The sequence below is a fragment of the Nelumbo lutea genome, chromosome 1 (genome assembly GCF_056320005.1).
Source record: "Nelumbo lutea isolate HS-2025 chromosome 1, American lotus-T2T, whole genome shotgun sequence".
Lineage (NCBI taxonomy): Eukaryota > Viridiplantae > Streptophyta > Magnoliopsida > Proteales > Nelumbonaceae > Nelumbo > Nelumbo lutea.
The window spans coordinates 7439152-7464998 of NC_142684.1; the positions used below are offsets into that span (position 1 = coordinate 7439152).

General features: G+C 42.8%; 1 protein-coding gene across 4 annotated transcripts in view; it reads right to left on the reverse strand.

Annotated features, from left to right (window-relative positions):
- The window catches only part of LOC148873379 (rab GTPase-activating protein 22-like), a 75642-nt gene that overhangs the window by 7695 nt on the left and 42100 nt on the right, over positions 1–25847 (reverse strand). For all 4 annotated transcript variants that reach the window (XM_088966209.1, XM_088966208.1, XM_088966207.1 and 1 more), the window contains exon 9: positions 5380–5781. In XM_088966209.1, the coding sequence (XP_088822335.1) occupies positions 5380–5781 (402 nt within the window). The remainder of the gene's footprint in view (positions 1–5379; positions 5782–25847) is intronic.

The window sequence follows — 25847 nt, forward strand, 5'->3', positions numbered from 1 at the left end:
ATTATGTCATTTTCGGTTTGGTCACTTGTCCTTTTTTGCTTTGAGTCATCTGTTCCCATATATGTTTAAAGGAGTGTCTTTATCGAGTCTTCATTGTGAATCATGTGAGTTGGCAAAGCATTGTAGACATTCCTATTCAATTAGCAATAAAAGATCATTTTCTCCTTACCATATTGTTCACTCTGATGTGTGGGGGCCATATCACATGCCTGAAAGAATGAGAGATCCATCATATGGATGGCCGAACCCTGCAGGTAGGTTGGGCAAAATTTCAAAAATTTCTCTCTCCCATTTGGGAATCACATTCCTTGTTTTAGAAAATCTGCATTTTCAATGATCAATATTGAACCAAGAACCGGACCATATCTGAAACCAAAAGGTAGGAGAGGGAGATACCTGATACGAAGAAATAGTATCTTCCAATGAAGGTGTTCACGCCCAAAGAAATCTCCAAAGATCTCCCACTGAAGATGACACAGTGTAGGGTGGAGCAAAATCAGCAATGTTCTTCCCAAGAACCAAACTCTTCAGCAGGAATTCGATGGAGGCTGTGAGCACGACTTCAGATCAGCCTTTCTCCAAAGATTGATATGAAGAACTATTCTTGATCGCTCGCTCCTACAAGAATGGAGATCGAACTAGCAATTGGCGGCAACTAGAGGAGAACGCAGGGAGAAGATGGTGCAGTCACACTGTTTCTTTCTTCTCTCTGTGTGATCTAAGATCTGATGCCTGGGGTTTTGAGATATTTTCTGAATGGTTCGTCCCCTCCTCCTTTTATAGACTTAAAGAGATCATCTCCTAATCCCATTAGGAGTTTCCTGATTCAAATCCTTATTTGAATCTGGACTCTCTTTAAGTGATAAGGATAGATCCTTATCTACATATTAGATCAACTCTCCTAATCTCATTAGGAGCTTTCCAAATCCAAATCTGCATTCAAATCTAGACTCTCTGAGTGGATAGGGATAACTCCCTATCCTATCTACTGATCCAATCCCAAATCAGCCCTTCCTTTAACTAATCAAATTAGAAGTTCGAAATGGGCTTTAGGCCCAATAAGTCTATGTGCTCAGTAACCCGCCAAACTGCTGCCCAGTTGGGCTTCTTTGTATGGCGTGGGACCCAAACATTGATCCACACATCAGCCACATGGGTTCAGCCTAGCCTCTATTACAAGGCCTGGTCGAATTCACTGTTGTGGGCAGTGAACCCTTGAGCCCATCACTATGGGCTCTTAACGGGCCCAACTCCCTGGGACAAGCCACCTTATAAAAACGCAGGGACTATGGGCAGATGCAAGATTAGCCCATCAGGTATTACCCTCAATGGTCTTACACTTAACCTCTCAGCCCATAATGATCAAACACTGCCCAACAAGAGAGGACCTCTCCCTCGGCTGCAAGGAACAGTGTTGCACTCTCTACTCACATGGATCCCGGGAATTAAAACCTTTTGCAAACATTTTGAAACCGTAATATTTATGTATATCTTTATATAAATATATTTTGCAAAAACAAATTTCAATGATTGAAATCGGCTGCCAATAGTCTTGGTTTCTATAAGAGAGAGTGCATCCCCGATCATTACCTTTGTCTGACAAAGGGGATGATCATGTCACTATGATCACACACTCAGATTGTCCCAACATACCTAGGTTTTGACCCCCTCTAAGGATCTCACTAATTGGCATATCAAATATAGCCCAATCCGACACCTAGTGCAGTATCATAATCGAGTCTAGGGGTCAGGTGTAACTTTCCAGTTTTGCCCATCAATCTCCAAGGTCTAGGGCAATACTGAAAATCTGGTCCGGTTCAGGGTTTCAAGTAAACCCACACTACATGTACCTCGGGTCTCACCTTGGCAGCTGAGACAAGCCACCCCAACCAACTTGGCGACACATTAGTGTCAGCCTTGGCAGGATAAATCTCCCCAGATCTATCCAATGGCTATGAAGATTCTAATCTAACACGAGTCTCATAAGTGTCCAGTTTAAGGGTATTACAAAGAAACATACCATAATAACACGAATCAAATATGTACTTTATTCATTTACAATAAATGTCATAAGATACATCATTCTGATTGGAGCTAAGGGTATACACTGTCTAACAATGCCAACCATGGGGGGTTATAAGTACTTTATCCTCTTTATTGATGATTATTCACGTTACACTTGGATTTATCTCATGAAATCCAGGGATGAAGTACCGGCTATTGTGAAAAATTTTCATGAACTCATCCTCACCCAATTTAATACCTGTATCAAAATATTCCGCTCTAACAATGCTAAGGAGTATTTTGAGAGAACCCTCTCCACCTATCTTAAAACTTTTGGGGTTATTCATCAAATTTCTTGTTCCTACACTCCACAACAAAACGGGGTGGCGGAAAGAAAGAACAGGCATGTGGTTGAGGTTGCGAGATCCCTCTTATTTGCATCCCATGTTCCTATAAAGTTTTCGGGAGATGATGTTCTTACTACTACCTTTCTGATCAACCGTATGCCCTCCCGGGTCCTTGGATTTAAAACCCCTTTTACTCTTCTCTTCCCGGATGAGGATCTCTTTTCTCTTCCTCTCCGTGTATTTGGGTGTACTTTCTATGTGCATATTCATAGTCACCAAAGGCACAAGTTTGAACCTAAGGCTCATAAGTGCGTGTTTCTGGGATATGCTTCCACACAGAAGGGTTATTGTTGTTTTGATCCAGTTCATGGCACCCGCTTTGTATCTAGGGATGTCACCTTTGCAGAATTGACTCCCTTCTTTAGTATTCCTCCTGAGGGGGAGAAATCTGATGAGTACTTTGCTATGTCTCCAGCTGTTCCTTCCCATCCCTTGTGAGTCCGATCATGGGGTGTCCACCTCTTCCACTGAACCTACCCCTGATGTCCCTACTCCCCTTCCTGCTTCTGCTCCTGTTTTCCAAAGGTGGTACCAAAGGCAGAGATTCAGACATGTGCAGGTTGTTTCCACTCCTTCAAAAGAGCATCTTGCCACTCCCATCATTCTTGAGGAAACAGGTCAGCCCTCTACTAAGCCATCTCAGACTGTTCCAGACCTTGACCTTCCTATTGCTCTTCACAAGGGCAAGCGGAAGTGTACAACCCATTGTATCTCCAAACACTTATCTTTCAGCCTTCTCACCCCTTCCTACTACTCTTTTTTTGCCTCTGTTTCTTCCCATGTGATACCCAGGTCTAAAACGGAAGCTTTATCTCAAGCTGAATGGAGGGAAGCTATGATGACCGGACTTGATGCATTGCATACGAATCATACCTGGGATATTGTAGACTTGTCGGAAGGGAAGGAACCAGTGGGTTGTAAATGGGTGTTTGCTATTAAATATCACTCTAATGGCTCTGTTGAGAGGTTTAAGGCTCGGTTGGTTGCTAAGGGTTACACCCAAATGTATGGCATTGACTATCTTGAGAAATTTGCTCCTGTAGCTAAGATGACTTCAGTCAGGGTTTTACTTTCTCTAGCAACTACTTTTGATTGGCCCCTACACCAATTCGATGTTAAAAATGCCTTCTTGAATGGAGAATTGCATGAAGAGGTCTATATGTCTCTACCTCCAGGAGTGTATGGGAAAGAAATGAAAGGCAAGGTGTGTAAACTACAAAAATCTATCTATGGTTTCAAACAATCTCCTCGGGCTTGGTTTGAGAGATTTCGGGCTGCTCTTGTCTCTTTTGGCTACATTCAAACACAATCTGATCATACACTGTTCTTGAAGAGAAATGACTCTCTGGTGACTTTCTTGATCGTTTATGTTGATGATATTGTGGTCACGGGTAATGACATCGAAGAGGCCAATAAACTAAAAGCATTTCTTAACTCTGAATTTGAAATCAAAGATTTGGGAGATCTTCGGTATTTCCTGGGCATTGAAGTTGCTCGGTCTAAGGATGATATATTCATATCTCAGCACAAATATGTCCTTGATCTTCTTGCTGAAACTGGTAAACTTGGAGCTAAACCCATCTCCACTCCCATTGATCCTATTCATAAGCTTTCTGCCACTGAGGTGAACTTTTGTCTGATAAGGGAGTGTTTCAGAGACTGCTTGGGAAGCTGTTATACCTTTTACATGACTTGGCCAGATATTTCCTATGCAGTTAGTGTTATCAGTCAGTTTATGCATTCTCCTAGAGATACTCATCTAGCTACTACAGAAAGGTTCTGTGCTACTTGAAAGGTACTCCATGGAAAGGTATTCTATTTTCTAAGCATGGTCATATGAAGCTGGAAGCCTTTACTGATGCAGATTGAGCAGGATGTATTGATGACAGAAGGTCCACCTCTGGTTATTGTGCTCTGGTTGCTGGGAATATTGTGTCTTGGAGGAGTAAGAAACAATCAGTAGTTGCTAGATCTTCAGCTGAAGCAGAATACAGGGCAATGGCTCATAGTGTGTCGGATTACTATTTCTACAATCCCTTCTAGAGGAATTGGGGGTGGACTACGAGAAACCAATGATGCTTTATTGTGACAACCAAGCTGCTATCAACATTGCACATAGTCCTGTTCAACATGACAGAACTAAGCACATTGAGGTTGATAGGCATTTCATAAGGAAAAGAGTCTCTTCGGGAGAAATTTGTTTACCATTTATCACATCAGAAGAGCAACTGGCTGAAATCATGACTAAGGGAGTTCCCAGGGGGAAATTGACACACTATATAAGCAAGCTTGAGGGGGAGTGTAAAGAGACTGGGCCGAATGGGCCCTAACAGCCTTTCGTGTGATATCCTTTATTTTATCTTTTATTTTATGTTGATGGGCCTCACTTAATGGGCCTGTTATTTGTTCTTATTTTATTTTCTTTATGTAACTGCCAAGCTAGCCACCCACTTAAGGGTATACTTGTCATCATCAATTTTTTAGAGATTAATAAAATAGGGTTAGAGGAGAAGGGTGATTATTTTGTCTTCTTCTTCTCTTACCTCTTCTCTTCACCATCTTCCTCTCTTATACAGTTATTCAGATCTGTTCTATTCTGCTAATCACTAAGTTTAATCTTGATATTAGAGGACTGACTTACATCTAATCCTAATGCCTCGATATAATAGATCTGAGCCTTTCAAATACACATATAACATGCTCATCAACACAGTATTGGGCCAAAGCTTTGTAGTGGTAGGCCTAAACTTTCACCTCAACATTCAAAATAACCATCCAATTGCTTACATTTTACACGGGTACAAAGGTCAGTGACAATGTTAGCAACAGAATCTGTTTATAAAAGGGTTGACATGATCTAATTGATGTGATTTAATTTGGTCATTAAAAATTATTCATTGGGGATGATAATTAAAAAACTGTTCATAAATTAACTAAAGCCTGATTCCACTCGATTTAAAGCACCTGCCTTAATCATATCATCAATTGAATGGGTTGCTTTTATGATCTTTTGGCGGTTGATGATTAGAATTGCTGCAACACAGAAGACAGGTAATTCATCATCCCTTTCTTTTGTTGACGAGACTACAGTGCAGATCTGCATGCGAGCATTCCTTGACCAAAAATTCCTAGTCAATCCACAAAAGGGACGACTTGACACTGATTTCATACCACTGGCATCAGACAGGGATCGTTCTAAACTTCCATGTTTGGAATGTAAGCCTTCAATTGAACTTCCATTACCATTCTCCGCACTTTCATCTCCAGTTTCTGTACCTGAATCCTTTGGAAGCAGTACCACCAATGGTTCAAGACAATGATCCTCTAACTCACGAGCCACAGATTCATCAAAATCTGCAGCCCACATCATCTGCATAAAGACATGGTCATAGAATTAAAAAGAAAGATTACATCATAAAAGCATGAAATAGCATATTTGTTGAGAACCTGTTAAGGATAGTGACACTCATCACATTAGATTTTCTTTTATCAAAATTTCAGAAATTTCCCAAGCATTTGCCAACTACTCAGCATTCAGCAACATGTATAGCAATAAATGCTTCTAAATTCATGTCAAAATCAACATGCACCATAAGAGACCACAAAGCAAATAATTATTTTACTTTCTCCATCATATATGATTTTGCATATCATCTGCAAATTGTAAGTATCCAGAGGCAATGGCAAATCTGAAAGCTGTTTAGTGGGAGTAAATAAAGAGGAAGAGGAGGGACCATTGGCTAGATTTCTAGGTTGTGAGGTGAGTGATCAGCCTTTGGTCTATCTAGGACTGCCCTTGGGGGGAAATCCTAGGTCAGAAAGGTTTCGGAACCCAGTATTGGAAAAATTCACTAAGAGGTTAACAGGGTGGAAGAGAAATTACATCTCCATAGGGTGCAGAATTACATTAATTAAGTCCACTTTAGAAAACCTTCCGGTGTACTTCCTGTTCACTTTCAAATTACCAGCCAAGGTTGCAAAGCAGATTGAAAAGATAATGAGAGATTTTCTTTAGGAACCAGGTGACACTAAGAAAGACCACTGAGTGAAGTGGGAAGTAGCTAGAAAGAGGGAACAAGGGGTTTAGGTATCAGTAATATTAGGTTAAAAAGTTCAGCTTTGATAGGGAAGTGGTTGTGGAGGTTTCCCTTAGAACCAGACAGTCTATGGCACAAGGTAGTTAAGAGTATACATAGCTTGGTAGCAAATGGTTGGGATGCTGGTGTTGACCCAAGGGCTTCCCATTGTTCTCCTTGGAAAGCTATCGCTGGAGTTGTGCTTGCTTTCCATCCTTTCATCAGGTTTGATGCATGCTCAGGTAACAAAGTCTTGTTTTGGGAGGATATCTGGCTCGGGAACACTCCCCTGAAGGATATGTTCCCTTCTTTTTATTCCCTTTCTGTAAACAAATTCAAGGCTATTTTCTCCGTACATGGGTCTGAGGGTTCCTGGGATCTAGGTCTAAGAAGAGGGTTGAGGGATTCAGAAATGTCTTGTGCAGATGAGATGCTCTCTTTGCTATCTTCAGTGTTCCTAGATCAGTCTTGTTCGGATAGTAGAACTTGGCTGGATTCTTCCTCAGGATTCTTCTTTTGCTCTTCGTTCTTTAATGCTTTACTACATTCTTCTGTTGTACCTAGTTCTTTTCTTGTCAAGGAAGTGTGGTCTACTCCTGTTCCACCAAAGGTTAGGGCTTTTCGTTGGGAATCGATTCCTCAAAAGATCAATACTATGGATGTGCTACAAGGAAAAAGGCCAAACTGGTGCCTATCCCCCAATGTTTGTTGCCTTTGCTTAAGGAGTGGTGAGACTTGTATCTTGTCTATTTGTTTCTTATATTTTGGACCGGTTCTCTTCTCTCTTTGGTTGCAGGTGGAATCCCCCCCATGCATGCCAAGCCTTTTCGACCCCAGATTTTTCCATCAACCAAAGAAAAGGGGTAGGGTTATGTGGATCATTTGGCCGGTTTGGGAGGAGAGGAAATAATAGGATCTTCCAAGGGCAAGAAAAATCCAAGGAAACACTTGTGGAGGGCATTACAAATAAAATCATTCATTGGCTGAAAGTCTTGCATCTTTTCAAGGATTTCTCTTATGATGATTTCATTAGAGGTTGGAGGGTTATAACTACGTCCTCTTCCTCTCCTCCTTTAATCCAGGAGATTTGGTCCTCAACCATACAGGCTAGAGTGGAACTGAATTTTGATGGCAGCTCTCTAGGTAATCCAGGTCCATCGGGAAGTGGGAAATGTGGAAGGAAGAGTGCTGGCCCTCTACTCGGGTCCAATAGGGGTAGGTGACTCTTTAGGGGCAGGCTGAAATAAAAGCCCTACTTCAAGGTCTCAGATTGGCAATACAGTAGGGAATGCAACAGTAAGAAGTGGAAGGTGACTCCAAACTGGTTATAAGATGGCTACAAACTGGAAACCTGGGCACATGGTACTTCAGGCAACTGATAAAGGAAATTTTGATTTTAGCAAGGGACTTAAGGGTGCAGTTCAAGTCAGCAAGAAGATGATAGGGACACAGCTCGGCCCAGCAGCATGATACCCATACAGCCTTACCCGAATACCTATGTGAGAGGGCCATGTCAGCTAGTTACTTACAACTGAATTAGCCCCCCATGTGATGTAAAGGGGTATAAATAATTGAAAGGCAATAAGGTGGATTACCTTTTTGAGCATCAAACGTTTCTTCTCTTTCTTTCTGTAGGAGGACTGACCTCCCTCGAAGAAGCTCCTGTGGTAGGCAGAAACCTACCAAGTGGTATCAAAGCCCAGTCTTGGGATGACACCATGGTGAACAAGAGCCTCTGTTAGTGAAGACAGAATCGAAAAACAGGAAGGGGATATGACTGAGATCAAGGCGGCCCTATCAGCGGTTCTAGCCAAACTGGAGAAGGCGCCTGTCAATGAGAATGTGGACCGGGAAGGAGAGGGCAGCAAACAGCCCAGTGGCAGATCTGGAGGAAGCAGAGTGTTGCAGCAGACCAAAATCACTTTCCCAAGCTTCTTAGGTGAGGACCCTATACCATGGATTTATAGAGCTGAGAGATACTTCGAATACCATGAAATACCAGGGAATCAGAGGGTATCAATCGCCGCTATCAATCTGGAAGGAGAAGCAATCCTCTGGTTCCAGTGGTTTCGCCAGTCACACCCCCAAGTGACTTGGGCTGATTTCACTGATGCCCTATGTGTGCATTTTGGACCCTCTGGGTTCGAAAACTACGATGAGCAACTGGCGAAATTGAGACAAATGGGGACAGTGAGGGAATACCAGGTGGAGTTTGAGCGTTTATCCTCAAGGGTACAGGGGTGGCCGGAAAATGCTGTCAGCCTGGCCAGACTTTATGAAGAAAAAGTGGGCAGACTCAGAAGACCATTTAGCCGCTCTCAGGGATCTCTCCTGAGAACACCCCTATGATGGGGCACGGCCCTAAAGACAGAAGTGGCCTAGACCTAGCCACTGCTGAGCCCATTAAACCTGAGAACCAGGGCTTTAGGCCCAACGTCCCCTTCAAAAGACTAACATGGGCCGAGATGCAGGCCCGTAGGGAGAAGGGCTTATGTTATAATTGTGACGAGCTGTTCGGCCCAGGTCACAAATGCAAGGCCCAACAGGCCTTGTTGCAAACAGATGGGCCAGAAGAAGGAGAGCTGGCGGCTGAAAGCCTCGAAGAAGACGGCCCAACCAGCCTTGATATGATATTTGGGCTTGGCCCACCCGAGATTTCTCTCCAGGCCCTCACAGGCCTCACGTCCCCCCAAACCATGCGTGTCATGGGTAGATTGATGGGCTGGGAGGTAGCAATTTTGGTGGACAGTGGGAGCACCATGATTTTTGTTTCTAATGACTTGGCCACTCAAATGGGGGTGACCATTAAACCCAGCTCTAGATTCAATGTCCAAGTGGCCAACGGCAATCAAATACCATGTGAAGGGGTCTGTAAAGACATGGAGCTAACCATCCAAGGAGAAATCTTCCGCGTTGATCCGTACACATTGACCTTTAGTGGGTCTGACATTGTTCTGGGGGTACATTGGTTGCAACAATTAGAGCGGGTGATTTGTGATTGGTCTAAACTAACCATGGAGTTTCAAAGGGGAGACCGCACCATAACTCTGAGCAGCTCCAGGATGCTGGTTCCACAACCAGCTACCCTCAGCTCAATCATCAAAACCAATTGGGACCAAAGCCGACCCACCTTGATGTTCAAAGGGTCCTGCATGCCTGGCCCACGAACAGTGAAGGAAAAATGGGCAGTCTAGATCCACAGCTGCAAGCAGTTTTGGCCGAGTACTCCGATGTCTTTCAAGAACCACAAGGGCTCCCTCCCGAGAGAGTTCACGACCATCAGATTCCCATCCTACCAGTGGCGGCACCAGCCAATGTACAGCCTTACCAGTACCCATACTACCAGCGCCAGGAGATTGAGAACTTGGTCCAAGACCTCCTGCAAATAGGGTTCATACAACCCAACAACAGCCCCTACTCGTCCCCGGTTCTGCTAGTAAAGAAGGATGGTTCCTGGTGGTTTTGTGTGGATTACCGGGCACTGAACTCCATCACTGTTAAGGACCAGTTTCCAATCCCCTTGATCGATGAGCTGCAAAGAGCTCGGGTTTTCTCAAAGCTGGACCTCCGATCCGAGTATCATCAGATCCGGGTTCACACTGACAATGTGCATAAGACAGTTTTCAGGATTCACGATGGTCACTACGAGTTCTTAGTCATGCCGTTTGGTCTGTCCAACGCACCATCAACTTTCCAATCACTTATGAATGACATATTCAGACCCTACCTCCGTAAATTCATTTTATTATTTTTTGATGACATTCTTATCTATAGCTCTGATTTGGAGCAGCATCTTTTACACTTGAAGCTAACACTGGATGTGATAAGGCGGAATCAGCTCTCGGCCAAGACCTCCAAATGTGTTTTTGGGCAGGGATGAGTACATTATCTTGGTCATGTGGTGGAGGGAGGGGAAGTGAAGGCCGACCCTGAGAAGGTGGCCCAGCATAAGGCAGTGGGCCAGGCCCACTTTAGTAAGACAGCTGCGGGCCTTCCTAGGTCTAACCAGGTATTACAGGCGCTTTATTAGAGACTATGGGCTGATAGCAGCTCCGCTAACTCAACTTCTCCGGAAGAACGCCTTCTATTGGACTGAAGAGGCTCAACAAGCTTTCAGCCTCTTGAAGACAGCAGTCTCCACTCCACCTACATTAGTACTACCAGATTTTGAGCAGCCCTTCATGGTAGAATGCGATGCGTCGGGAGCCGGCATCGGAGCTGTTTTGATGCAAGGAGGTAAACCCATAGCTTATTTCAGCAAGGTTCTCTCCCCTCGAGCCAAGGCCGAATCCACCTATGTTAAGGAGTTAATGGCTGTGGTGTAATCGGTCCTTAAATGGCACCACTACCTCCTGGAGCGTCACTTCATCATCAGAACTGATCAACAGAGCCTCAAATACCTGTTGGAACAGCATCTCCTTACGGAGGAACAACAAAAGTGGGTGTCAAAATTGTTGGGGTTTGACTATCTGATAGAATACAAAACTGGGGCTGCTAATCGGGTGGTGGATGCCCTATCAAGACAAGGTGAACTGCATTGGAAGGCAGAGTCCAAACCTGTATGCCCACTGATGGAACAACTCAAACATGAGATATGGAGTAATGAGGAGCTGGCGACTATCAAAAGGAGATGGGCTGAGGACCCAACCAAGACTCCGGGCTATACAGTGAGGGACTCCCTCTTGTTTTATAAGGGAAGACTGGTTTTACCTTCATCATCACCACACATAATGGAACTCCTACGGTTATTCCACTCCTCCGTAGGTGGTGGTCACTCCGGGGTGCTGCGGACTTATCAACGCATTGCAGCATGTTGGTTCAGCTGATTTAATGTATATGTTAGTCATTTCTGGGTCTTAAGTCATTAGTTATCGGGCCTTAGTTATTGGGCCTAAACTTGTTTAATGTTTTATTTGTCTAGGTGTCCCATCACTAATCAGGGGCATTCTAGTCCATTCATGTAACACTATGTAATAAACATATATATAAGATAGTAGGGTCGGCTGAAAGGTTTTGAGCTGCCATTCTCAAACTTTCTCCTCTTCTTCTTCAGCTGCTGTGTTCCAGCAAACATGGTATCAGAGCATTAATCCATCTCCTGGTTACAGCCGCCACCACCTTTTCTACTCTTATCTATTCCTTTTTTTCTTCTCTATCTTGGTTGCTGCAAAGAAACCCTAGGGTTGACCGTAGAACACAACAAGATCTGCATCTAGGGTTTCCCTTGGTTGTAGGGCCCAAGGGGAGTTTGTCCCAGAAGCTGATGCCCTACTAGACTTCTTACAGCAGGTAGTAGCCATTCAGCTGCTAAGAGAGATCTGTGTGGAACAGATCTAGGTGGGAGGACTGATTTCGGCAGTCCTAGTACAGGTCGTAGGGGTGGTTACAGTCTACGACAGCTGAAGTCAAAGCCCAGCAGAAGTCAGCACAGTGCAGCGGTGGGTTGCTCTCGGTTTCAGATCTGTTACGAGTTCTCAGGACTGTAACAACCTCGGTAAGTCTGAAACAGAATTCTTTGTACTGAGTTTGCAATCGTGATCATTGTAAGAGGGAGGAGATGTCTTCAATATCGGGGGAAGTGTCTTCTAGGGATATTAGGTCTGGTGAGAGGTCTCCTAATCTGGAGAATCCATATCTGCACAGCTTGCAGATCACTAGTCTGTTGTTGGATGAATACAACTTCAGAGAATGGTCTGTTTCTGCCATGCTCTTCATTACTTCCCGGGAACTCATGGGTTATTTAGATGGGCAGAAGAAGGAACCTGAAGTGGGTAGTGTGGAGTACGCAGTTTGGCATAAGGAGAATGCTACTGTTATGTCCTGGCTGCATGTTTCAATGACTCCAAGAGTAGCCAAGACTGTTCAAATTGAAGAGAGTAGCCAGGACAGTTTGGCGTAAGGAGAATGCTACTGTTATGTTCTGGCTGCTAGAAAGACTATGGGAAGAGCTTGATCACCACCTTATTCTTGATTAGGAGAATGCCAAAGACAAGGAGAGGCATGATAAACAAATTGAAGAGGGTAGAGTCTTTAAGTTCTTGGCTGGTTTAGATCCAATGTATGAGAGCATAAAGTCTCAAATTTGGGAAGGGATGAAATGCCAGATTTACATCATGTTTATTACCTAGTAAGGATTGAAGAGGTTAGGAGGAAAGAGATGCAAGTTGAAACTCAAATAAAGCCAGCTGAACAGCCTGTTGAACATTCATCCCTGATTTCTACAAATCAAAAGGGGAACAAGTATTCAGACAAGAGGCATCTTAAGTGCACTCATTGTGGAGGTGAAAGGCATGTAAAAGAGATGTGTTGGGTTCTTTATCCTCATCTGAAACCAGCTGCCTTGAGGAAAGACAAGAAGCACCAGAAGGGTCAAGCAGCAAGTGAGAACCTTGTTACTAGTCACAATGGTGATAGCTCAAAGAACACATCAACAGTTGCTTCTTCTCCCATGGGACAGACTGTTAATTCCTCTGTATCTGGGTCCTTGGGTTTCACTGCTGATGAGGTAGAGGTCCTTAGCCGGGCTTTAACCCTTCTAAGGACTAATTCTCTTGCTTCCACCTCCCTTGCCAGATCAGGTATTGTCTCTGCTTTTAGTGCAACTAGTTCTATTGACTCTACTTCTTGGATTATTGATTCCGGTGCAACTGACCACATGACACATATGTCCTCTCTATTTTTTTCCTATCACTTATTGTCTGGTCAAGATAAGATGAGAGTTGCTGACGGTTCTCTCTTCACCATCTCTGGGAAAGGGGTGGTTGACCTAAGCAAGGACCTCTCTCTTAAATCTGTTCTGCATGTTCCCAATCTTTCTTCCAATCCCTTATCTGTTTCAAACCTTACCAAGAATTTGAACTGTAGCATAACCTTTTTTTCCTACTCATTGTGTCTTTCAGGACAGATTGACGAAGAGAACGATTGGGAGCGGTCATGAGTATGGAGGTCTCAACTATTCAGATGCAGACATCAGTTCGGCCTTACAAACATCTATTGCTAGTAGTCAGAATAATGTGGAGTCAATAGCTAGGTTATATTTGTGGCATGCTAGGCTAGGTCATTTACCTTTTTCATCATTGGAAGGGTTGTTTCCGGAATTATTCAAGGGTATTTCAAGTCAAAGTTTAGTTTGTGAAGTGTGTCGGTTGTCAAAACAATGTAAAACTGTTTATCCAGTTTCTAGTAATGAAATTCAAGCTCCTTTTGATTTGGTTCATTCTGATGTTTGGGGCCCTTCACCTCTTGTTTCTGTTGATGGCTTTCGTTACTTTATCAGTTTTATTCATCACTACTCACGATGCACATGGATCTATTTGTTAAAAGGACGTGATGAAGTGCCATAGATAACCATGGCATTTTGTAAAATGATTGAAACACAATTTGACAAGAAGATTAAGCAATTCCGGTCATACAATGTTGCTAAATATTTTGAAAGATCCTTGAACCTGTTCATGGAGGATGCTGGCATGCTACATCAGTCATCTTGTGCTAGTACCCCTCAACAGAATGGGGTTGCTGAGCGCAAGAATAGACACCTATTAGAGACTGCTCGAGCCTTACTATTTCAGCACAAGGTTCCCAAGCACTACTGGTCTCAAGCAGTCCTTACCGCATCATATCTGATAAATCGGATACCATCCAAGGTGTTGGGTATGAAAACTCCTTTCTCTGTCCTTTGTCCTAATCTTGCAGACTTTCCTCTTCCACCTAGAGTCTTTGGTTGTGTATGTTTTATACATGTAAAGGATCCAAAGAAGACCAAGTTGGATCCTAGGGCTACGAAAGGAATCTTTCTAGGGTACTCTTCTACATAGAAGGGTTACAAGTGTTATGATCCTGTCACCAAGAAGAAATATGTCACAAAAGATGTGGTATTTTTTGAGTCTCAATCCTATTTTCATTCTTCCTAGAATCCTCTTCAGGGGGAGACTAGTGGAATGGAAGAGGAATCTTCTTTCCCCTCTTTTTTTGTGCCTCTTTCTGCCTCGGGCCTTCCATCTTCTCCTCCTAATCCTCCTAGTTGTAGCATCCCGGGTGAACCTAGTGAGGCTCCCATTGTGCCTGTTACCACTCTTGATGCTGCAAATGTTACTGAGGACTCTAATAGGCAACAAAAAGATATAAGAATCACCTACAACAGAAGGAAAAAGGGCCCTCTAACTCATGGCAGCAACCAATTGGACTCGGATCAACCTGTCTCAACAACTCTAGGTAATCTTATCACACATACTTCTGATTTGGATCTCCCTATTGCTCTTCATAAGTCTACCCGTTCTTATACTATCCGACACCCATTGCTAAATTTGTTTCTTATTCACGTTTATCTCCTCGTTATTATTCCTTTGTGTCTGCTCTCTCCTCCGTGCATGTCCCTACTAGGTACTTAGAAGCAGTGTCTGACCCAAGATGGAAAGAGGCTATGAATGAAGAAATGAAAGCCTTAATGAAAGCAAGGACTTGGGAATTAGTGGATCTACCAGAAGGGAAGAGCATTGTCGGATGCAAGTGGGTGTTCACTATAAAGCATAGGGAGGACGGGTCCATTGAAAGGTACAAGGCCAAACTTGTGACAAAGGGGTTTACTCAAAAGGAAGGGATTGACTACAAAGAAACCTTTGCTCCAGTAGCAAAGCTCAACACAATCCGGGTTTTATTGTCATTAGCTACAAACTTCTCATGGGAGCTACATCAGCTGGATGTGAAGAACGCTTTCCTAAATGGCGATCCACATGAAGAGGTATTCATGGATCCTCCACCAGGTTATGTGTTTGATAGGAAAGTGTGTAAACTGAGGAAAGCATTATATGGTCTTAAGCAGTCTCCTCGAGCTTGGTTTGAAAAGTTTTGTGGGGCCATGAAGAAAGTAGGGTACACTCAAAGTGGGGCAGATCATACCTTGTTCATAAGGAAACAAAATAGCAAACTTACAACACTCATTGTCTATGTGGATGATATGGTGATTGTAGGAGATGATCTGGAAAAGATGAAAAGATTAAAGGAGTCCTTGGCTTCTAAGTTTGAGATCAAAGACTTGGGCCATCTGAGATACTTCCTTGGGATTGAAGTTGCTAGGTCAAAAGAGGGCATCTATATATGTCAGCGGAAGTATGTCCTTGACCTCCTAGAAGAGACAAGTATGATGGGGTGTAGGCCAACAGATACTCCAATAGAACAGAACCATGGTCTACAGGAATCAGTAGGAGAGGGCTACCTTGATAAAGAGAGATACCAAAAGATGGTAGGGAAGTTGATTTATCAATCTCTCACTCGACCAGATATTGCTTATGTTGTACATGTTGTTAGCCAGTTCATGCACTCTCCAAAGATCCCTCGTATGAGAGCAGTGGAAAGGATTCTTAGGTATTTGAAGACTTGCCCGGGAAAAGGAATTTTGTTTAGAAAACACAATAAAATTGAAATTGAAGCATATACTGATGCAGATTGGGCTGGTTCTGTTGGAGACAAGAAGTCAACTTCCGGGTATTGCACGTTTGTTGGAGGGAATCTGGTTACATGGTGGAGTAAAAAGCAAAATGTGGTTGCTAGATCAAGTGCAGAGGCTGAATATCGAGCTATGGCTCATGGTGTTGCTGAACTTCTGTGGCTTAGGACCCTTTTTAGTGAGCTCGGGATAAAGATCGAGTGTCCTCTCAGGTTGTACTGTGACAACAAGGCTGCCATCAACATTGCAAATAACCCAGTGCAACATGATAGGATGAAACATATTGAGATTGACCGACACTTCGTTAGAGAAAGAATAGTCTCAGGGGAACTCTGCATTCCTTATACTCCTTCCGAGATGCAGATTGCAGATGTGCTAACAAAAGGGCTAGCTTCAACAAAATTCTTGGACTTACTTGGCAAGCTAAACATGACTGACATCCATGCTTAGCTTGAGGGGGAGTGTTGGTTCGGCTGATTTAATGCATATGTTAGTCATTGCTGGGTCTTAAGTCATTAGTTATTGGGCCTAAACTTGTTTAATGTTTTATTTGTCTAGGTGTCTCATCATTAATCAGGGGCATTCTAGTCCATTCATGTAACACTATGTAGTAAACATATATATAAAATAGTAGGGTCGGCTGAAAGGTTTTGAGCCGCCATTCTCAAACTTTCTCCTCTTCTTTTTCCCTTCTTCTTCTTCGGATGCTGTGTTCCAGCAAACACAGCACACTACCATTGGAAGGGCATTAGGAAGCATGTACAGGCTTTTGTGGCCAGCTGCCCAACCTGTCAACAGCAGAAATACGATACCCAGCAGCCAGCTGGGCTCCTTCAGCCTCTTAAGATACCAAATCAGGTTTGGGATTACGTCACTATGGATTTCATCACCGGTTTGCCACCCTCTCAAGGCAAGACAGTGATCATGGTGGTAGTCAACAAGCTTAGCAAGTACACCCACTTCTCGACCTTGTCACACCCATTCACAGCAACACAAGTAGCAGAGTTGTTCGTGAGGGACATCACCAAGTTTCATGGAACACCAGCTTCCATCGTCTCTGACCGAGACCCTCTATTTATGGGAAGATTCTGGCAGGAGTATTTTAAAATCCAGGGGACACACCTAGCCCATTCCACAAGCTACCACCCCCAGTCTGATGGACAGACAGAGGTTGTCAACAGGTGCATCAAGACCTATTTGAGTTGCTTTGCTGGACAGAGGCCAAAGCAGTGGTTGAAATGGTTATCTTGGGCAGAACTCTGGTATATCTCCACCTTCCATGTGACTACTGGTATGACACCTTTCAAGGCTTTGTATGGGAGAGACCCTCCGGCCATTCTACCCTATGAGACGGGCTCTACTACAGTAGCTGCAGTGGATGAATACCTCACCAGTCAGGACTTAATCTTACAGGATCTTAAGGGCAATTTACAACGAGCTCAGCAGATAATGAAAGCTACTTATGACCGCAAGCATCGTCCTTTGGAATTTCAGCCTGGAGACATGGTCTACTTGAAGCTCCATCCCTATCAGCAGACCTCAATAGCCAAGCGGGCATGGCAGAAACTAGCTCCCAAATTTTATAGACCCTTCAAAATCTTGGATAAAATTGAGTCAGTCGCCTACAAGCTGGAGCTCCCACCATCATCCAATCTCCACCCCATCATTCATGTATCCTTACTCAAGAAACAAGTGGGTCAAGGGGACAAATCTCAGGCAACCCTCCCAACCTTCACTGATGAGGGAGTCATGGTCATGGATCCCTGCAAGCTGATAGATTTCCGCTGGGTTCACAAAGGGAGATACTACATCGACGAGGTCTTGGTCGTATGGAGCAGCCTGCCTGAAGAGGAAGCCACTTGGGAAGAATACTCCCGATTGAAGTAGGAATTTCCCCACATCAATCTTGAGGACAAGATTGATCTCAAGGAGGGGGGAGTTGATAGGGACACAGCTCGGCCCACTACCACTGTGCGGCCCAGCAGCATGATACCCATACAGCCCTACCCGAATATCTATGTGAGAGGGCCACGTCAGCTAGTTAGTTACAACTGAATTAGCCCCCCATGTGATGTAAAGGGGTATAAATAATTGAAAGGCAATAAAGTGGATTACCTTTTTGAGCATCAAACCTTTCTTCTCTTCTCTTTCTTTCTGTAGGAGGACTGAGCTCCCTCGAAGAAGCTCCTGTGGTAGGCAGAAACCTACCAGAAGATCAGCAAACGAAATGGCGGATACTTTAGCTAAGCAAGGAGTAAATAGGGAGGCTTTGTTTTTGGCCTATTTGTTGTGTTGTTTTTATTGTACTTGGATTGTCTAGCCACCCTTTCAGTGGTGACAGTTGTATCTTTTAATCTCTCTTAAATGAAAGTTATCGTTTGCATATCAACTTATGCAGGTAATCCTTGAAACATCCCAGACCCAGACCATTGATAGAACTATTCTAAGAATTCAGGTGACCCTGTTCCTGTCCCACATTTTGTAAACTTGTTGGGAGCCTTATCTACTGACTATGATTATACCTGGTTTACATTGTTACCCACTTTGTGTCTGCCCCATGTAAGCTACATCTAAATGTTCTGCATCATATCATTTGTTATTTTCGGGCAGTGTTGAATGGGCACCCCACCTTTGGAGGGGAATTCACGAGTTGGCACATTGGATTTAACTACCTGCATCAGGCAGGCCAGGTTTACCAAAATGCTCACCATGTCAACTCTCCAAAATTATGAATCCTCACTTTAAACTCCTCAATATAACAATAGTGCAACCATTTAAACTGTCCAATTGGAGACTAGTATTTGTATTTCATAATTTGAGCCATTGTTTTTTGGATCTCTTCCAGTTAACATTGGAATTAAGAAAACAATGTAAAACAACTAAGTGACAATGTAAAACAATTAAGAAAACAGTGTAAAGCAATTAAGAAAACAATGTAAAACAAATAATTGTAATTTAACCATTTAAGTTGTTATACTTGTTAGTTCTATGCATTTAATAACATTGAAAACCAGATCAAATTCAAGTCAAATAATGTTTGAGAATTGCAAAGTTGTTTCAGGAAAAAACCTAACTACACAACATAAAATAATGGTGATAGATGTGTACACCAAAAGATGGAAGAAAAAGAAAGAATAAAATAGGTGTCCGAGAATTAGGAGAGTTTACCTCCCCCACTTATGTGCTTGCTCCTTATCTTTTAATGAAATGATTCTGTTATTGATACAAAAAGGTATTTTGAAGGTGCTTGGATTGGTACTTATGTACCTGGTGCTGATCGAAACAACTTCTTGAGAATTCCAAAAGGGTTGAAGAAAAGTTGATCCAACAGTCTGAGAGATCCTTTGAGTCCAATGATTCAACTTCAATCAAAAACAGGTTTGAGCAACCAACTCTGATACCATGATAACACAGTTTGAAAGAATTTGCTAGGAAGGTGTTTAAAAAAAAGGAGAATTTGGGGTTGGACATAATAAAAAAGTGAAGAATCTGGAAAGAACAGTTTTTGAGAGAAGTAATGGGATTTATGTTCTTGGCTATGAAGAAGTTGTGTTATTAAGTTTTTGAGTGATGGTAGTTAGTGTTTTTTGTTCAGGGAGTCTTGGTTCTTTGCTTGGGGGCTTGGCTAGGATGATCTCGTGTGTTTAGGTGGTGTATTTGTTTGAGTTTAGGTTGAAGTTGTGGCTGGTGTTTGATTTGTGGTTGGTCTGGATTTGTCTTAATTTTTGGTCCTAGAGTTTCTTTTTTTATTTTTATTCTTTATTCTTTTTTTTTAGGCGGGGGGGATTAGTTTGGGTTTGAATTACAGCAGACTTGGAGTTTGGTTGTCTCTTTTATTCTCTTGGGTGGGTGGCTATTGGTCACCTTTCTTGTAATCTTCTTTTTTTTTTTTTCTTTTAAAGTGTTATTTTACTTTCAATAAATATCCAACTTCACCAATGTTAATTCCTCCTAATCATCTGTCCACATCTATTTGGCCCCCAACAGAGGTAAATCCACCAACTTCCATTTGCCCATGAATTCAGCAAAGCCCCTCATTCCTCTATGCAATCTAGCTCACCCATTTTCCTCGTGAACAAGGTGAATAGTAGTAAAGTCTCCCCCTGACACCAAAGGTTTATCCCAGCCCTCTCTAACTCCATCAAGCTCTGCTAAAAAATTTTCTCTTAATTTGTTATCATTTGGGTCATACATGGAAGAGAGAACGAATTCCATCCGTCCTCCAACACCTGAAACCAGATTGAAATGGAAAACTGCCCTACTTCCTTGCCTTTCATCTCTACTACATTTGTGTCCCACATATTATGACCTTTCCTCCTAAAGTACCAACAGTTGGCAATGTCACCCAATTATAGCAACATTTTTCCCAGATGCTCCTAATAATTTGAGCTTCCGTTTCTTCTATTTTTTATTTCTTGCAAGCAAAGGATGTCTGCCTTAGTTCAGAGGCCTCTAATATTCCAAAAAACTATATTCATGACAATAATACATTAATTCCTACCCAAAATTTTCCTCCACACCTCCCCCATCCTCAAGATGTAGCCCTGCCCCTCCTTCCCTCTTTTCCACCTCTGGCTGCTGACCCTGCATTTTCATCAATTCCCCATGACAGCCTGAAAAGTTCCTTTTCAGTTCTTCTACCGTTCCCTTCTCTTTAGGGGTTAAACTTGGGCAGCCCCAAGTCCCCAACCCAAGCCTGGATTGACCTGACCCTCAATTTTACACGGACTGGGCATGGATTTTTGGTCCTTGGACTGGGCCTGGGCCCAAAAGTTCAGGCCTTTTTATTTTTTAAGCTAAGCCCGGGCCTAGCCCTTAGGTAGCCCGAGCCCAGCCCAATATTATCCCAACCTGAGCCCGGCCTAACTATATATACATACACATACATATGTGGGCATATATTTCAAGGCATGTATACATACATACACTTATGTCAAATTTTAGTTTGGGCTGATTGACCAACCTGAACCTAGCTCGGGCCTAAGCCCAACCCAAGTGAATCAAACTTTAGTGTGAGAGCAAGGCCCAGCTTGAACATATCAGGCTTGACCTTGGGCTAGTCTGCACTTGGGCTTTAGGACCAATTATTAGGGTTGGGCCTGGGTTGAACCTGGCCCAGCCCACCCAACTGACACACCTACTTCCAACTTCTAATACTCTCCTCTCCACATCTATTAGAAAAGCATTCATTTCTTCTTCCATACCCCTCAATGACACACCCAAAATGGTAAGTTCAATTTCAGAAGGATGACTCATGACTGGACTCCATAGGATAATATTGTTACATGAAAACAACATTATATTAAGTAGTTCTGCATAAGAACCATCAGTGAACTACTATTTTGAGAGGAAAGACTCATAAAATTTGAAGAACGAGAGGATGTGTTCTCCCCTTAAGAAATTGGAAGATGTTTTACCCAATTAGATAAGGATGACTCCAGATGGTAAAAAATAAAACAATCTTCCATCACCTTTGGTGGATCCTTCATTGAGAAATTGGGAGTGAAATCCTCAGCAGAGACTATTCACAGAACGCAATTCCTTCAAAGAGTAGAAGCAGTCACGTTTAGTGTTTTGGGACAAGAACTGGGTAGAAGATCAAATAGTTCATTGTGGCATAAGCATTCCTTTATAGATGTGTTGCATTTAAGAACCATAAAGAGGAACTCGGTGACCTCTCTATCAATGTGTTTTGATCATAATTCACAAATGTTGAACAAAAGAAGAGAGGAGGAAGAGAGAAAGAGAAGAAGAGAAGAGATGAGAGGCGAGAGGACTGAATGCCTCAAAAGAATCCTTCAGGCGAGTGAAGCAGTTGTTATTTATACAATACTGGTCGTACAACATATAGAATGGAAATTACAGAAATACCCCTGCGGTACTAAACCTGTGTACAACAACATCTGTCAACACTCTCCCTCAAGATGGGACATAGATATCAATCATGCCCAACTTGTCACAGAGATCATGATGTCTGGAATAGTTTAGCCCTTTTGTAAAGATGTCTGCCAGTTGGTCTTCAGAGCTGACATAGGGAGTACATACTTCGCCTGTGATGACTTTCTCTCTGATAAAATGCTTGTCAACTTCGATGTGCTTTGTTGTATCATACAGCACCGGGTTAGCAGCAATACCTATAGCTCTTTTGTTATCACAGAATAGAGTTATGGGTTTGTCCACTGGGAAACCCAACTCACTCAACAGATTCTTTATCCACATACCTTCAGCTACTCCGTGGGCCATTACACGGTATTCAGCTTCAGCACTGGATCTAGCCACCACGGTTTGCTTTTTACTCCTCCAAGTAATGAGGTTCCCTCCTACAAAGGTGCAGTAACCACTAGTAGACTTTCTGTCACTTTGAGATCCAGCCCAACCCGCATCTATATTAACTTCAACTCTCAAATGCCCGTGCCTTTGAAATAACAAGCCAGCACCAGGAAACTTCTTAAGATATTGTAGTATCCTCTCTGTTGCTTCAAGATGAGTGGACCTAGGTGCATGCGTGAACTGACTGAGGACACCAACAACATATGCAATGTCTGGACGGGTCTTAGAGAGATATAACAATCTCCCTACAAGCCTCTGAAATTGTTTCACATCTTTAAGAGGTTCACCCTGGTTGTCACTTAATTTATGGTTGGGGTCAATGGGAGAGTCAGTTGGCTTAACCTCCATCTTTCCAATGTCCTGAAGCAAATCTAGGACATATTTCCTTTGGGAGATAAAGATACCCTTTTTTGATCGAGCAACTTCAATTCCAATGAAGTATTTGGCAGGTCCTAGATCCTTCACTTCAAACTGAGTGGCAAGGAAACCCTTCAACCTTTGAATTTCATCATTCTAGTCACCAGTAACAATTATGTCATCCACATATACTATTAAGGCAGCCATTTTACCTTCTCCCCTTTTCACAAACAGTGTGTGATCTGATTGACATTACTTGTATCCCTTTTGCTGAACCACAACATGGAATCTGTTGAACCAAGCTCTTGGTGATTGCTTCAGCCCATATAAAGACTTCTTTAACTTGCACACTTTCTGTTCATTGCCTTAAGACAGAAAACCAGGGGGTTGAACCATATAAACTTCCTCTTCAAGGTCACCATTCAAGAAAGCATTCTTGATGTCAAGCTGATGTAGATCCCAATTCAGATTAGCAACAAGAGAGAAAAGAACTCTAATAGAGTTCATCTTGGAAACAGGGGCAAAAGTTTCTGCATAATCAAGTCCATATACTTGAGTAAACCCCTTTGCCACTAAACGAGCTTTATACCTCTCCACGGTTCCATCAGCCCCATGCTTGACCGCGAACACCCATTTACATCCAACTGGATCCTTTCCCTTAGGAAGATCAACAAGTTCCCACGTGCCATTTTTATGAAGGGCATTAATTTCTTCCTTCATGGCATTTGTCCATTCTGGTACTAAAAGAGCTTCTGCCACATTCTTGGGAATAGGGACATCGTCAATGGAGGTAAGGAAGGCACGAAATGAGGGTGAAATGTTCTCATAGGAAACAAAGTTGGAAATGGGATGTCTAGTGGTGCACAACGTAACACCTTTCCTGTGGGAAATAGGAAGGTCAAGATCATTAGCAACAGAGGAGTCAGGAACATCATTGGGAGTCAAGTTACCTGAGTGGGTATGATCTTCCCCCGAGGAGTTTGATGGCACTTGAGGTATAGCTTCTGGATTCTCCACAACTCTTGAATTTGGTTGGCCTTTGCGACGACGAGAAAAGACACGGAAAGATGGAGGATCGGGAAGAGAAGGAAGTTGAACCAATGGAGAAGGATCAAGAAGAGAAGGAAGTAGAACTAGTTTCTCCTCATGCCTACACTCCCCCTGAGGAGAAACAGTAAAAAAAGGCTCATCTTCAAAGAAAGTAACAGGATCAAAGCAACAATACCCCTTTTGAGTGAAAGAGTAACCAAGAAATATGCATGGGATAGCACGAGAATCCAATTTCACACGGGTGGGAGACAGATTTTGGAAAAAGCACCGACAACCAAATACACGAGGGATAGAAAGAAGAGGGACCTTGGGGAAGAGATGTTGATGCGGGGCTTTGTACTCTAACCAACGAGAGGGCATTCGGCTAATGAGGTATGTAGAACAAAGGACAGCCTCAAACCAAAATCGTTTGGGGACATTCATATGAAGTAGTAAACCCCGAGCCACTTCAAGGAGGTGTTAGTTCTTCCGTTCAGCCACACCATTTTGTTGTGGTGTGCGGGCACAAGAGCTACGATGAAGTGAGCCATGTGAAGCAAAGAACTCCTTAGTAGAAAGAAAGATACAAGGTGATAGTTCACCACACACCTAATCGGCTGACACTAACTTCAGGGTAGCCAAATAGTCACTGAGATCAACAATGTAGCCGGACAATAAGAATAGTCAATAGGAGGAAAAAAAAAAACTTTAGTCCATCAACAATGTAGCCGAATAGTAGTAACACACAAGAGGAGAACAACACATTCGGATTTTAGGGCACCATCAGTCCATCGAAGGGTGCAACAAGAAAAACAACTAAAAAACAACCTCAGTTGAATACCAGGGCACCCAAACAATAGATGGACAATACCTTCTTAAACGCCAGCCTCTCTGCAAACCAGAACATCCTCTTCGTACATCAGGTGACAGCCTCTCTACAGCCTAGCAATCAAGGAAAACAACATCTAGGCTGGAAGATGAAAAGACTTTGTACCAGAACCCTTTTCTGCGCTAGGAAGTTGAACAGTCAGGCCAACACCTTCTTCCTTCTTGAAGTCGAACATCAGGGATACAACTTCTAGGAGATGAAGAGGCAACCTACTCGGCATTGGAGAATGACCTCAATTAATTTGTTTTCAGGCCTGGACAAACCCATTCTGATACCATGTTGAACAAGAGAAGAGAGGAGGAAGAGAGAAAGAGAAGAAGAGAAGAGAGGAGAGGTGAGAGGACTGAATGCCTCAAAATAATCCTTCAGGCGAGTGAAGCAGTTGTTATTTATACTATACTGGTCGTACAACATAAAGAATGGAAAAATTACAGAAATACCCCTTGCGGTACTAAACCTGTGTACAACATCTGTCAACAATAAAATAAAGAACTTGAGTAGAATTAGAGTTTCCCCATTCAGGGTGTATAAGTATACACACTGTCTACGAAAACCCCTTAATTATATTCCTTGAAGGAAATACCCTTTGATTTTGATTTTATGTGAAAGAGCTACTTTGTAAGGGTTAAACCCAATAACAGGTATAAGCAGTCCCATCAGCTTGGACTCTTAGCGGGTTATACCCATGAGCGGGCCCCACAATTGGTAGACAGGTCATAGAGCCATACACCATTGGGTACTTATGTATTTAAACTTATACGTCTTAACAGTGAGTCCCGTTAATTGGTAAAAAGTGGGACTCACTATACTAATTTGGTGGTGGGCATGACCCACCTTAATATTTTAAACTTAAATATTTTGACAGTGGGCCCCGCTAATAGGTGAGATCCACTAGTTACTGATAGGTGGGACCCACTAGGTTGATTTGTTAGTGGGCATAACCCAAGATTTTAAACTTAAATATTTTGAAAGTGGGCTCCACTGACAGGTGGGACACACTAGTTTGATTTGATAGTGGGCATGGCCCACTTTGAAGTTTTAAACTTAAATATTTTGACAGTGGGACCCACTAGTTTGATTTGTTAGTGGAGCGCCCCACTTTAAGACTTAAAACTTGAATATTTGGACAGTGGGCCCCATTGATAGGTAGGACCCACTAGATTGGTCTGATAGTGGGTGTGGCCCACTTTAATGTTTTTATATTGAATATTTTAACAGTGGGCCCCACAGACAGGTGGGACCTGTTAGGTTGGTTTGATAGTGGGTGTAGCCCACTTTAATGTTTTTATATTGAATATTTTAATAGTGGGACC